Genomic DNA, 15,005 nt, shown 5'->3' with positions numbered 1-15,005 from the left:
CTTTCAAAGTTAATCTTCCTCAAAATACCAGAGATAAGTAGTTACTCCAAGAGATGTCCAAATAAACATTCAAGAAGACGGACAGAAAGGACTCAACATCCCATATGGTAGTAAAAATGACACACAATTTCCACCATTATTTGAGGAATCTGGAAATCTAATGGCAGACTGGAGGTTTTTTGTCAGTCCCATCTATGTCTGCACCTTGAACACGGTGATGAGAATTTCAGATTCTCCCTTAAAGCTTCTAAGTAAGTTCAAGTAAAACTGTTAGAAAGCATATAGTATTCACTTAAAACAAAAATACTCTCCCTCTCCACTACTGCCAAAATCTCCCAATGAATAAACAAACAAGAAAACCCAACAGAAAACGAGTTAGCACTTAGAGAAGATTGGAAAAATCAAATCTGTGTTTATTTTTAATCCATGAATATTTTATATTGAAACATTAAATAATTGTTAGCCTGCCTTGGGTGGTCTCAGACACATTCAGTTCCGTGCTAGAACAATCATTGTTGCAATTCAGCATTTCAGGTAACAGGTTTCAATGGGGCTGGTAAAGAACGTAATGGTCTAGAATTTGGGCAGTGAATGCCCTCAGAAAAATCCCTGAGTTTTATTCTTACCTTTTAACAGTGTAGCACTAGGATACACATGAAAGAGCTTTCATAAAGTTTTCCTGCACTATTATGCAGTGAACATGAAATTCTGGGGGTGCCTCATGTAAGTGAAGAATTTGTGTCCCTGGATTCCTGTTGTGAAATTGGTATGGACACAATGATCTGTGTCTTTTTGTGGGTATTTTTTTTGGTTTGTTTTTCCCTTAGGCTAGTAAGGAGATTTGTATCTCAGTAGTGAACCTGCTCCCCAACAGATATGGATGTCACAGTATTGTTTAGATCTGGTAAAGAGGTCTTGCTAGTCCTATGTGCCCAGTACCATAATTCCTGACCTTAAAAGAGCGTTTGCTTTTTTGCTTTCATGCCTTTTTTTCACAGTTTAAAAGCAGAAGGCACATTCCTATGTTCTCTGATTTAATTACACATTATCTTAAACTCTTGTCCTTACACCAAAGTGAGAAATTTTTATGAACATTGGGAAAAACTTTATCCTGATGGACTACATTTTTTCCACTCCTGAAGTACTGAAACAGTTAAAGAAATTAAACTAATCTGTGACCATTCTGCCAATTGAAGTCATTAATATCTCAAGTTTTCATATCTAATTTTTGACGTTTAATAATGATAATATATACTTTTAAGGCCATGTTAGATGCATTAAACTTTAGGCTTATGTAAGTAATAACCCTTTATGTAAAAACCACAGGTAAATCAGTTAAACATCACATAGAGGGACTTCACAACCATACATATTAAATATGATTTTGATCTTGCAAGTAAAATTTAACAAGTAAGACCTTATAAGTGTTGCAGCAACAGAAAAGATATGTTGATCTTTTTTTTTTTTTTTAAAGCATTGTTAGATTTAAACCGTAAATAAATATGGAGTCCAGAGAAGAGTGTGTGCTCTGTTACTGTGGTGAACCTTTGCTCAAGCTGGTTTTGTAAGCTAAAGTAGATACTCTGGAAATGGGACATCTTGTCTCATTTGGGATGAGTATCCAATCAGTTATAGGTTTTCTTCATGTCTGTGCTAACATAATTGTTGTATGTAAGAGAATTCGATGACAAGTATTTTAAATGAATACTATAACTTACTCCCATTTTAAGACGGATGGCATGCAAACAGAAAGTTTGCTGTACTGAAAACAGAGCTGTGCACAGAAGGTGACAAATGAGTCTGCCGTCAAAGGGAAGATTGGCAGTCTATGGCACATCCACCCAGCTGAGGCACCAGCCTGACTGCTCTGGGCTTGTCATTATTTTAAAGATCCGGATTATAGATTCATCTGCAGCAACAGCTCAACAGAAGGGCGTTTGTTCAAATGGTCTGTAACATTAGTAAACGTGTTATCAAAACAGCACACATCACTCCATTGTAACTATTGCTTTGGTGCTGCCAGTGGTGCAGCAAACATCGTTACAATAATGTTAATGCCACAGGTTTACGAATTAAAAACAACAATGGCAAATACTATTACTTTATCCATGCATTTTGGCTGAAGTGGTATTTTAGTCATAGAAATTCACCTTGGAGAACATATTTGGTAATTTTCCTTTTTTCAACAGTTTTATTTAAGGTTCTCAAAAGTTCTTGAGAAAATGCAAATAGAACAGCTGTGCTGGGACCATTCTGTGTTTGTGTTATGCTGATAAACAGCAACTCACTGCATGAAATTGGGTCATATGGCCAGAGATTTAAATTACTGGTAATAAATTTGCCTAAATACATTGGAATAAGACTTTCATATTGTATGGGACATTTAAATTACACAACTGTGTAATATCTGTGTGATAGTCCCTTTGCTGTGAATGTTTTTGGGACACACATAGTGATTTTGGGGGTTTTTTTGGCCTTATTCCTTGGTCTTTTGTTCTATGTCTTTAACTTCCCCCCCGTCCCCTGCCCCCGGTTTTCTAGCTACTGAAGTCATGAAGTGGCAGTAAATTTGGTGACCTTACAGTGTTGTGTTGTCTTTTGCCTCAGTTTTTGAACATGAAGGAAATGATTCTTTACATTGTGTTTAAAGGGAAGGGGAAAATGTGCTGATAACTTCTGGTTTTGAGGTACTTCAGGAAAAGAATGTTTTCTATGTACATAATCTGTATAAAATTTTAAGTACTCCTATAAATACTTGTGAGTTAAGGTGACTGCTTGAAATTGAAGACTTGAGGTAATCTGTTGTTGCAGCATTTTTCATTAACCTAAAAATGTTTAATACTCCAAGCATTGTTGACACTGTTGGAGGAGAATAATATCTGTGTGAGATTATGTTGTAGAATGTAAAATAGTTGAGAGGCATTACAGTCAGATGGTACATGCTGCTAAGATCTCTACCAATTTTTACCTTGAATTCAGAACTGCAGTTTATGAATGCTGAATCCTGTGGGTAGTCCAAGGATGTCCTGATGTTTGTAGTTACTTTTGAAAGGGTTTTTTAAATGTTCTCTTCTGTGACTCATAGAGAGATGCCAGCTTGCTTATAAATACATTTTTGAAAGCAGCTGGGGATAGCCTATCATGTCCAGTTATTGCACATCAGGTTTATTAACATCTTGCTTTAATTGCCTAAAAGCATTTGCAAAAGTGTCTTGCTTTTTTCAAACTTTATGTCTAAGCAAGGAGTTCTTACATGAGTTTGAAATACACATGAACGCAAAATTGCAGTTAGGTTTTGTGTAAATTATTCATACTTGTTTGATAGAATCTTTACAGGATATATTGTTCTGGTGTCTTACACTGATTATAAATTCCATTCATTCTTCACTGAACATATAACGATTCACTGAAATTCTACTTTATTTTTTATAAAATATAACTTATATGTAATTATTTTCTGAACTGATAATGGACAGTACCTACGATTACACTGCACCACTGTACCTGGAAAGTGATGGCAGTTGAGGAGCAAGGAATAGGGAAATGGAATCCATTTATTTCTTGAAATTGTTTTGACTCAAATTGCCTGTGAGTGGTGTTTTCTTCACCTAATTACATAAATATCACTTTTCACATTTTGAATATAATAAAGCTTTTTTCTGTTTTGGAAACTACCAAGTTTTCATCAGTCTGCACATGAAATTTGTTAGGTTGATATAAATTTTTCATTCGTGTGTGAAGTACTGACTTAATTTTCTGTTAGGTCAGTAAAGGTGTATAGTAGGGACCAGCGTAAGTAGTAGGGAAGTGTTTCATGGCATCGTGATCTGGAAATTTTGACTTTCACTACTGTTTTAATGGTTTTAATCATGTTTTCATGTTACTGTTCAAGGCTTATGCCACAGAAACCTACGCTAGATTTTGGCTAGAAATACCAACTGATGCAGAGTAAGATATATGTTGATAGTTGTACTCCAGTTCAGAAAGTGGTGTGCTCCCTTCCTACGCTGGGGAGATGTTTCTGTCTTGGCAGATCTTCATTTTTTCCCCGACATGAGTGTAAAACTCCATGCTCAAATTCTGCTCATGGTGTTAACCACAAGGCCATCGAATCAGACTCAAGAGGATTTTTAATTGCTTTGTCAACAAGTAATATTTTTAAATTTTGTACTAGAGAGGGTTTGTTTAAGCTTCCTAGAATGAATAACTTCTGATATTTCTGGTCAGCACTTCATCAGAAAATTGATTGCGCTCAGCATTAGGCTGTTTTACAAGGCTTAAGCATAATTTAACATTTTAAATCATCTGTTAGTTGCACTGGTACATTGCAAAGACTTTTAAAAATTCTAACCTAATTTTTGTAATTCAATCCTTTAAAGAATAACTTATTTTTTAGCATATGCCAGAAGACCAAGGGCACAAGTGTCACTAAACTCTCATAAAAGTAAATATATTCAATTTTAAATATGCTGTGTATGAAATGGTGTCCCTAGAATAACTGTGCAAGAAATAGACCAGATATTTCAGGATCTTTTCTTGCTTTACTAGAATTCATTTCCACCTATTTTTGTAGCCTCATTTACTAGCAGTCATCAGGACCAAAAGAAATCACTGTGTAACAAACTAAACTCCTTATTGGTGGACATGTTATTTTGGTGGAAGGCAGCTGCAGATTGTATGACATAGTATTCTGTAGTATTCATTCTTTTTCCTGTGTGTTTATGCCTGTGTAACAACTGTGAAGTCTTTTTTTCCTATTGTTCTTGTTAAAAAGAAAAAAAAAACAACTTTGAAGTTACTTTAAGCACAGATGGTGTCTGATTTTAAAGAATGTGTTGTAAATGTGTTAGAGAACTGTACTAAAGTTGAAGCCTAATGGAAGAGTGGCACGTTCCTATTCGCTCTGGCTTGGTCTCCCCTGTGTCAAGTGGCGTGAATTCCTGGCATTTAAGATGCATGTTGTATAGGGCTGACAATTAGTTTATTGCTTGAGTATATTCCCTGTTGCATTTCAGGTCCTCTGCAGTATGATGTTGCTAGTATAACGTGAGAAGTGGTACAGTGTAAATTTCTGAGTTTAAGATATAATTACAGGCAGAGAGAATTATAAAAGCCATATGTATGTCAGTCTCTTCCAGATCTTGCATGGTCTTTTGTTTTTAGTGGAATTTGTGCCTTAGTTGTGCAAGGAGAAGCAGGAGCTACATTCGGAAAGACTTTAAATGATGTGTTAAATGGTTCTGGACCTTACCTGCCACAGCCCCTGGATATCTGTGGCCTGCATAAGTGGCGAAGCTGCTGAAAATCTGAGTGTGCACTGTTTATAAATACTTGATAACAATGTTTACAGCTCTGCAGCAGCACTCTTTTGGGTGGGGGAAAAAGGGAGGTGATGTCAAACCCTCTGCTTTATCCTCATCTTCGTGAAAAGTCATGTTCACTTCAGGATTTGGTGAGGTAAATGTGGGTCCTTATTCCCACCCTGACTTCAGTGATATTCTTAGGAGCCAGCAGTGAACGGATCCCTCCCCTCTGGGGCTGCCTTGATCTTCAGAGGCTGATACCAGATACAGGCAAGAGCTTGCTCTTTTATCTGCATTGTCCATCTCTACCTTAATGAGTGAAATGGTTAAGTATCGGAGGGGGTGAGCCTCAAGGAATGTGTCTTCCATTTGACTTGAATATTTCGGTGGATAAAGGGAGAGGGAGGGAGAGGAGAGAGAGAGAGAGCAATCCACTTACATCACTCGAACTGCATTGAGTGTGTGCCTGTGTGCAGGTTAAGAGACAGACTACAGTGTCTTTGCTTTCTGCAGGAAGCAGCAATGCCGTTTGTATCCTAAGAGGAATTTTTTATTTAGAAAAGGAAGCATTCTTTCTACCCAGGAAATGGCTTTCCTTGTGCGTTGCTATGCCAACTGCCTGCAGCCATGGTCTTCCAAAGTAAGCACAATAACGTAATTATATTGGCGTATTGCATTCAGACTCATGATTCTCTGGGTTTTTGTGTGTGTGTAACTGTGTTGTATTTTTGTTGCTGACTCTTTGGGCGGTAGATGTGCTTGTCTTGATTGCGAGGAACAGGCATCATAAAATTAAATGTCCATCAATGTCATGCTGCTAAGATTAATTGTGCAAACTTGGTTAGCTGAGTGGAACAGAGATCACTGGTCACTACTCTGTCAGCATCATTAGCAGCCAGGGGAGGAGGTCCCTATTCGCGTGCTCTGCCCTGATTTTGGGGGAGTGTAGGGTAGTGGTGGAGAGGGGGAAGGCTGTGTGTGTGAGTGTGTGTGATTGCAAATGAAACAGGAGTATTAACAATGCTTGGCTGAATGCTGGAGGCTGGTTCCTGCACCCTGACTAATATAATACTGTATTAAGCCTTTTTGAGGGAGTCTCTGTGCAGTCAGCCATTTTAGCTTTTTTCCTCCTTTTTCTTTTCTTCCCATTCCTCAGGCTTAGGGAATGGTTTTGTTCCCTTGGATGAATGCTGCATATGTAGGGTTTCATCAGGCTCTGTACGTCCTGACATGCTTAGACTTTCAGTGTTACAAAAATGGAGACTAACGCTGTCGTTTGGATTGCTGCTCTGCACTACAAGTGTGAGGGGGGTTTTGAGCTTACCAGTAGTGACACTTTTAGCTCCAGCTTGATTCTCCCCCCTCCTCCTCTTTTTAATTTAATGCTGTAGAGGGTGACTTGCCATCCATAAGAAATTGGTACATGATGTGTAAATTCAGTTCAGCTTATGTTTCTTCATTATGAAACCACTTGCAATCCCAGCTAACCATGGAGTTATGGGCCAGCAGGAGAAACACTCAGTAAGTATTGCAAATTCCGTTTGTTCTATCAATAACCTGTCACGGGCAAACTGCATGGAGATTGAAACTGCTTGTCATCCTGCTCACGGGCTTTCCTGCTTGTGAATTTAATAGTGGGTTTCGAGGGAAAGCTGTACCTGAGGTGGCATTAGAGTTGGTGGCTGTATTTAAGATTGTTTTTAGCTCAGAAAAGGCAACTCTGTAGGTTCTTTTTGAATGTTAAAAATTTACTGAAAAAATGCTAACATAATTTCATTGGGCAAGAAGCTATGAGCATTCAGTTAAATTGTTATGTATTTGTTAAAACTTTAAAGAAATATTCAAGCTCTATAACAAGTGATATAATTGTAGGTGGTGATAAGAATAGATTTATTCTGTCTAGTGTATGGTACTAGTGTGCTGTTGCCTTGTAGCATGGCGTTTAACATCTGTGATACACTTATGCTGAAAATGCAGAAACTGTTAGTAAAACATGGAATGAACAAAAGGCGTAAGTACTGATGCTTTCTAATTGATCCCATGAGTCAGCTACACCTTTGTCGTGCTTTAATCCCATAGGCTGCTTGTGTTTATTGTTTGGGAAAAATGCATTCATAAGCAGAAGAGCAAACATTATTTAACAAGGCCTCAGGTGTCAGGAATTAGAAATCTAGGTTTTACATGATAAAAAGATTCTAGAAGTATAGATTTTTGTTGCTCAGTTAACATGTTTAAACCTTCATGCTCAATTTTATATGGTTCAATATAATCAATTTTACAATTTGTTTCTTGAAAAGATATATATTTTTTCTGTGCATAGTGTGTGTTGTGCATGGGAATGTGTACAGTATATTCAGCATATACAACAAAGAATCATAAATATGGTAAGGTGATAGCAGAAACTTTGTAAAGGAGGAAAATTTCTTCAACAATTCAGTTTTGATTGGGTAGAAATAGGAAACTAATCTAGAAACAAATCTAGTGGATTTTTCTTATGCATTTAGGAGACATATCAGAGTTTCTTGTCGTAGACTGGTTTGTTCCTTTTTCTTCTTAATTACATTCTAAGTATAAAGGAGTTCATGTTACTAAATCATTTGGACTTCATGAAATATTTAGAACTTAATCTAAAAAAAAAGAAATCTCCTTTCCTCCTGAAACTCAAGTACTGAAGAAGCTGAAATAGAATAGGATACCTTGAATTTGCAAATAGGAATAAAATGAGAAAGCTCCATATGTATTGGTTTTTCCTGCTCTTTCTACTCTCTAAAGAATGTTGATGAGAAGTTGTAGGTTGATTAACACAGCTTAACACAGCAAGTCTAACTGATATAAAATAATTGCTTATAGGTAAAGTAAAAAATTAACCTGGCATTTTAGACTCTACGTTACAAGCTCTGTCATATTTGAATTGTATTACTTTGAGTTAATTAAATCACAGAGATAAATTTCACTCTCTGGACCAAAATGTAGGAATAGTAAAAGGGAATAGGTCAAGGTATTGCTTTACAAGAAAAATAGTTCACCTTAACTAATGTCTGCATATATGTAAGAGAAAGAAATCATACTTTGATGTACGGCTGGCATTCAATTGCAGATTTTGCATGAACAAAACCCATAATTTAGAGTGTATGTGGAAGTTTAAAATGAAACTGTTAGGACACAATGTAGCTCAGCAAAAAATACCACTTTGTCAATGAAACTTTCCATGCTTGTTCTCCAGGTTAGAGGTTACTTTGCTTGGAAAATGGTACTGAAAGATGTGAATTCTTGGTAGAGAGGGAAGGCAAGCTTGGAGTTTCAACATATACAGACTTTGTCTTGCTTTGCCTGAAAGGAAAACTTAGTGAACTAATCATTTTTGGTGATGAGTTATTTTCATGTTGGTATGTTCCCAGAATCTTAAATCTTTTATTGATCTCTGACTTGATCTTATTTCAAGGAGAGAGCCTTAATTACTTCTGTGACATCCCCACCTAGAGTCTCACAGCCTGATTTGCTGGGACAATCTGGAATTGAATGCAAAATTCTCCTGTGCAAGGTCTCACAAAATTATGTGAATTAATTTTAGTTAATGCTGTTAAATCTTAATTTCATGCTAGTTTAGTTAGGGAATGAGGGATATGGTTTAAATCTACAGTTCTGTGAAAATGATATGCAAACTGATCATATGGTGAAAATGGAGAGAGGAAAAGTGAAAAATTGAGTTGTGTTTCCTAGATTATTTAATATAAGAAAAAATCAGCATCAATCAAGTGTACTAGTCCTGCATGCCTCATAATTCATAAATTGGAAGACTCTGAAGCAGTGCTACAGACACCTATCAGAAGGTGGTGATCTATGGGTGATGTTCCTTGATACACAAATGTTGTCATCTGCTGAACAGGGAGTAAAAGTATGCTCTGGGTGAAAGATGGCAGAGACATGAAAGCTGGATTGTTGGAAGAATAGTTCTGCTTAGTTCTTGTATTTAAAGTACTTAACCAGATTTCATGTATTTCAGTAGGTTCATTCTATTTGGCTGTGTCCTTGCTGGTTTTAAGAGTCCATTCAACTAGGTTTGTAGTACTTCCATTGTAATTTTCCTAATCTTAAATGTTAGGAGGATGAGTGATGTTTCAAAAACTGTTGCTTTGTGGATGTTAAAACAATGATCTCTTGAAAAGCTTCTTGCATTGCGTCTTACACCTGCTTTATTATGTGACAAAATCACATGAAGATTTCCACAGTAGACTCAGACCTTCTAAAATATTATCTTTATATCTCATTTCTCCTTTTCCCTTGTGTGTGTTGTTTGTAGGAACTTTACTCAAGGTCATTTAAAAAAAAAAAAAAAAAAAAGGAAAAAAATTGACAGGTATAATGGTTTTTAAAAATGTGACTCAAGATGCCTAGTTCTTTCATGACTGTGTAATGATTAACAATTCATGAATTGCAGACTACATTCGAGTGATTATGCACAACCTGTAAGAAAGTATGTTACATTTTTACTTTGGGTGTTGAAATAAAGTCTGCTAATAAAGGATGTGTTTCACTGCCAGTCCAGTGACTGTCCTTTAGTGATCATGTAGGTACCACAGTCTTCTGATGTGCTTGACCTGTCCTGAATTACTGAAAAATACTGAAAGCAGTAAGTTATCTTTGGCTTGTTCTTACCATATTTTAGTTCACAAAGACTTGTGGCCCTGTGCTAGGACCACCCTCACTCCCAGGAATAAGTGGCATTTTGAGGAAAAGTCTTGAGTGGTGATTGTTCAAATATGGTTTAGTTTGATGTGTAGTAAGGGTGCTGGTTACCGTGCTTTCCTAAGAAATGTAGAACTATACAGAATAAGCATAATTGTCTGCTGCTGGAGGAGATAATCATTATTGTTCTATAACTCAAAAAATAAATGTAACCTGGGATAGTTATTTGTCATTTGAGTGACCATCATACAGCACTAATAAGACATGGGAAAGAGAAGTGTGATGTTGTGATCAGGTGGCTATGCTTGGTAAGCTGAACAATCTGTGGTGGCATCATACCTGGATATTTTTTTTTTATGTATATCTCTGGAAAAAAAAATGGTTGTATGAAAACAAACTCTGACAAGGTACTAAACTGTTAGCTACTGTAGCTGCTAATGGTTGTGATTTTGTTCATCTTAATGAATTACATTGCACTGGGGCTTGATACAGATTTTTTATGTTGTTGTTAGGCACCTTTATTTGTATCACTTATTGAAGCCACATTTCTGGTTTGGACCCTTCTGATTATTCCTTTCCTCTTAATTTCTACATTTTGAAAAAAAAAAAATCCTCTCTGAAGACCAACAAAGAAGTTATAGATTTTTTCATGTGATCAGGAGGTGTTTCACCTCTTCATAGATGCATCTATTAAGCAGTCTTTAATACATGACTATATATATCCCACAAGATACATCTCAAGATGGATAACTCTGGTTTAATGAGCAGCTGTTTGATATTTTGGGCTAGCTTCATTGCTCAAATGGCCAGGTTGTGTTTATGGCATACTATTCAAGTCCTACTCAGAAGATTAAAGCTTTTTTTTTTCTTCTGTGGCTTTTTAAGGTGATTGTAACTACAGAGTTCATGCGATTCATTAAAGTAGTGTGTGTGTGTGCATTACCTTAATTTTTCAGGTAGCTCTGTTGAAGCAAATCTTTGGCAAAAAGTAAGAACTGAATTTTGAGAACTTAAGATGCTTGTTTCCAAGTATAGCTAGGCCTAAGTAACTGTTCAAAGTATGGATTTTGTTATTTGAATAAATAACGCAGCCTAATGATCATCTGAAAAGTGATTTTAAGTGACTTGCTTGGCATCCTACCAGAGATCAGTGGTGGAGCCTGGCTAAATTCCTGTTCTCCAGGACAACATTTAACTGCAGATTTTCTCAAAAGCTTATAAATGGTGAAATCTGGGTCATGTCATAGGAATGACAGTGAATGTATTAGTGACCTGTAGAGATGGCAGTGAAAGCATACTTGGCATGTAGGAGAGGTCCTGCCATCTTTCTGTTATTGTTTCAAGGCCTGGGGATTTCACAACATATTTAAAATTTAAAACAAACAAACAAAAAAACCCCAAACCAAAAAAAACCCACCAAAAAAGCCACCATCTATATGTACATTATGCATGTGTGCACAAAACTGCTTTCTCTACCTTCTTAAGAAGTAGCTGAAATTTTTTCAGGTCGGCATGGATAATTCACATAGTAGATCTCCCAGTAGGACAATTGTTTAACAAGTTTATGAAGTAGGAAGAGTTCAGGCCTCTCAATGAGAACTGAGAAACTAACATAATCAGTATTATGGGTTCTGGTTTACATTCCCAAGTGGCAAAATCTAGTGGTGGTGGTTAGAGTGCCTGCAAAGCAGTATTTATGATTGTGTCATTTATAGCCAGAATATAGATGTGAACCTGAAAAGGAAAGGCAGCTTCTTCCAAAATGCTATTTTGAGACCAACAGACTAGTACTATTCATCATTTCTGAGTTGTAGGTGCTCCTGCCTGATCTTCAGGCATGCTGAAAATCCAGCTGAAGTTGAGGGCTGCTAATAACCAGCAATTAAAAAAATCCCAAAGCCAAGCAATCAAAAAACCCAACCCCAAAAAATCCAAGAAAACAAAAACCCCGCCAAACAAAAGGCCAAAGCTCAAAAGAAACAAAAAATCCTGAAGCCTTTGATACTGTAGATTGTTCCTCATCCTATGAGTTAATAAAGACTCAGGAATAATAGAAGCTCTAAAAAGCAGAAGATAATGGAATATGTTGTGCTAAGTAGTGTAGGTTAAAAATATCAGGGAATTGGCTATGTGCACTTGAAGTACCATGGAGTTCATTGTAACTAGAAGCAAGCATAGTCAGCTAAGGAAATCCTGTGCCTCCAAACCTCAACTTGATTCTTCCATCTGCAAAATATTTGCACTCCCTTGCAGAATACTGTCTCACGAGTTTTAAGCAGTGGTTCTTATGCTTGTACTTTAACAATTTTCAAGTGATGTAAACTTAGAAGTTTATTAAATTGACCTGTAAAAATTTTCTAGCAAGATGAAGTAAATTTAGATTTTTTTTTCTTTAAACTTAATTTTTAATGAACTAAGGCAGGGAATTTCAGTGACATGCAAAGAAATATGTAGTTTATAAAAGGATTAGAAACTGCTGTCAGATGTGTTGCTTGTTTTTGCATTGTGATTGCTGCTGCTGCTAATGGTACTACTCCAGTATGCAAAAGTGAGGGGAAGTGTCTCGTATTCTCTGCCTGCTGCTGAGATGACCTGAAGCTCATCTGCAAAATACTTCTGTACTTGATAGCTTTATAGGTTGTCTGCAAAATTGATGAAATATGAAAAGATAACTGCACATCTTTTAGCAATATGAGCATTATGAACCATGATTTCTGATTTCTAAACTAGAATTGGATAAACATTTAAAATGTGTTAAGACAATCATCTATCTGGGATAATGAATGATGTTGATGCCTGGAAACTCTTAAGTACAATTTTTTTTAAGCTTATTTAAAGTTTATTTTTCTTCAACTATCTTAATTTTTTTTTAATTTCTTAGTGTATTTTAGGCTTTAAATTGCTACAGATTAGTCCTTAACAGTATCCTGGATGTTTGAAAAACTGAACTAATTTTGCTAATGCTTTCATGAATATACAGTGGTGTGATTTTTGTCTGACTGAAATAAATACCAGATTTTTAGGATCTCAGGATTATTTTATTAAAGTCTGATTTTGATTTGATATCTGCAAAGAACAGATATATAACCAGACTATTAATTCTTTTCACTTACTATTATTGATGCATTCTTGTTAGCATTCTCTATATTTAAACATTAATAGAAGTAATACTACTAGAAGAAAAAAACCCGTGATGGTAGGATATTTCACGAGTTCATTCAGGTAAGGGTAATACTGAAGCAGTTTCCAGTGTTCTTTACTGCCAATGGATGAGACATACTACTGAGTGTGAAGACCCTGCATGATAAGTAAAGTTAATGTTAAGGATTTGAGAAAAATGAAATATTAATGTCTCAAGGTTTACGCTTGACCAAAGAACCTTGTACCTGCCACACTTCATTTTCAATGTTGTATTTAAAAGAGTCTGGTAGCTGTAGTGCAGGAGAAGCACGGCATGACCCCTGCAGGTCTGCAGGCTTTTTAGAATTCTAACCTCTGCATGCTTAACCTGTCAATCTGTTACTGAAATGTAACTGGCACTCAGTCTCCCAGTACAGTGTCCCAGTACTAGATTGTTAATGGTTCTTCCAGTTTTGTTGGCTTGCTAGTAGTCTTTTTTGGTTGTTCATTTTGAGATGGTGATGATGCAGCTGAGAACCACAGGAAGACTAAACTGTACAGAAGGGGTCTCCACTCACTGGGTTGCTTGTGAAAGTTGATCCTATGCCCAGGAGCTAGAATTTATCAGAGTATGTGTTATTCCTTCCTAAACCCATGTTTGTATGGCAATACCAGAAGGGGAGATGAAGGACAACAGATTACAATGCTTTTATGTGGGTGATATTGAAGGTAAATAGCCTTATGTTAACACAGCACCTGACCCAAATAGTGATGCTACTTAGTCCCTAGTAAATAGAGACATAGGGATGAAGATGAACTATTGCCTTTTTTTTTCTTTTTTTCCTTGGAAAAGATTAAGGATCACAACCAATTACATTTGGTGAAATAACTGGAAGATAGAATGAAAGTTTGTGTAGATGTTGTTTGTAATTTGCACTTGTGGTACTAATATGCAAGAATGTGGGTCCAGCCTTTGGCCAAAAGGCTTCACCTGTCTTTTTGTGTTGCTCTCACTGCAAATGTGAAGATTGCTACTGTGAATCAGCTAACATTCTCTACTTGGCCTAAACCTTAAGCTGGTCAAAAAGCTAAAAATAAGGACATCTTTTTGTCATCCATGGTCTCCATTGCAAATGTTGGAGCACAAAATCCCAGCATATTTAGTTCCCTTTTCATTAGAAGTGAAAGAGGATTTTCCTAAATGGGGACTAGCCTGCTAAATTTCACAGCTTGGACAGGCTAGTTTTCTAGACTTTCCCCAGTCCTGTGTTATTGACAGTCAAGTTGATGCTCCTGTAATATGCCATTCCTACAAAAGCCTGTCTGGAGTGCCTTAAAAATGTATTGAATAATTTGGTCTGTTACGAATTTCAGTAGCTGCTGTGCTTTGTGGTCCCTGTGCTGGTTACTGGATGGGAGTGTGAGTGCCCCTCCTTCAGTTCAGAGGGGCTTTCTGATTTTTCCTTTACATGTCTTCCGAGTTCCAGTTTGGTGACTACTCTAAACGACAACAGAAAGCTCTCAACTATTTGACAAAATGTGCGGATTTTGCCTTGAATGGGAGGATTATGGTGACTCTACACTCAAATATATGCGTACCTCCATGGGATTTGCAGCTTGTAATGGAGATGATGTTTCTCCTTTAGACTGGAAATATGAGAACTGGTTTAACACCAGCCTTCTCTTTCAGCCCTGGTTTCTTGACTTGAATCAAGAGCCAATTGCTTTTAAACATAGAGGAAAAGCAGGCTCATGAGTTAGCATGCAAAGAAGTGCGAAGTGCAGATATATTGCATTATATCTGCATTTGGTATCTGTTATTAAGCTGACAAATGCTATGGCAATGGTGAAATGGAGCTCCATGTAACACTTGTAACTTTCTACCTGTAGTTACTT

At 36.7% G+C, this 15,005-nt stretch overlaps 1 protein-coding gene across 10 annotated transcripts in view; it reads left to right on the top strand.

The window, feature by feature from the left end:
- RAPGEF2 (Rap guanine nucleotide exchange factor 2) overlaps positions 1-15,005 on the top strand; it is a 188,650-nt gene that overhangs the window by 111,587 nt on the left and 62,058 nt on the right. The window contains exon 1 of one of the 10 annotated variants that reach the window (XM_074866574.1): positions 5,875-5,943. The exons of 8 other annotated variants lie outside the window; for them this stretch is intronic. In XM_074866574.1, coding sequence (XP_074722675.1) covers positions 5,890-5,943 — 54 coding nt within the window. In that variant the 5' untranslated portion in view covers positions 5,875-5,889. Of the gene's footprint in view, positions 1-5,874; positions 5,944-6,447; positions 6,825-15,005 lie in introns of those variants that run through there. One more of the 10 variants, XM_074866572.1, reaches the window with a different exon arrangement.

The sequence above is a fragment of the Strix uralensis genome, chromosome 4, assembly GCF_047716275.1.
Source record: "Strix uralensis isolate ZFMK-TIS-50842 chromosome 4, bStrUra1, whole genome shotgun sequence".
NCBI classification, from domain to species: domain Eukaryota; kingdom Metazoa; phylum Chordata; class Aves; order Strigiformes; family Strigidae; genus Strix; species Strix uralensis.
Note: the sequence above shows the minus strand (reverse complement) of the source record. Positions and strands in the feature narration are given on the sequence as shown.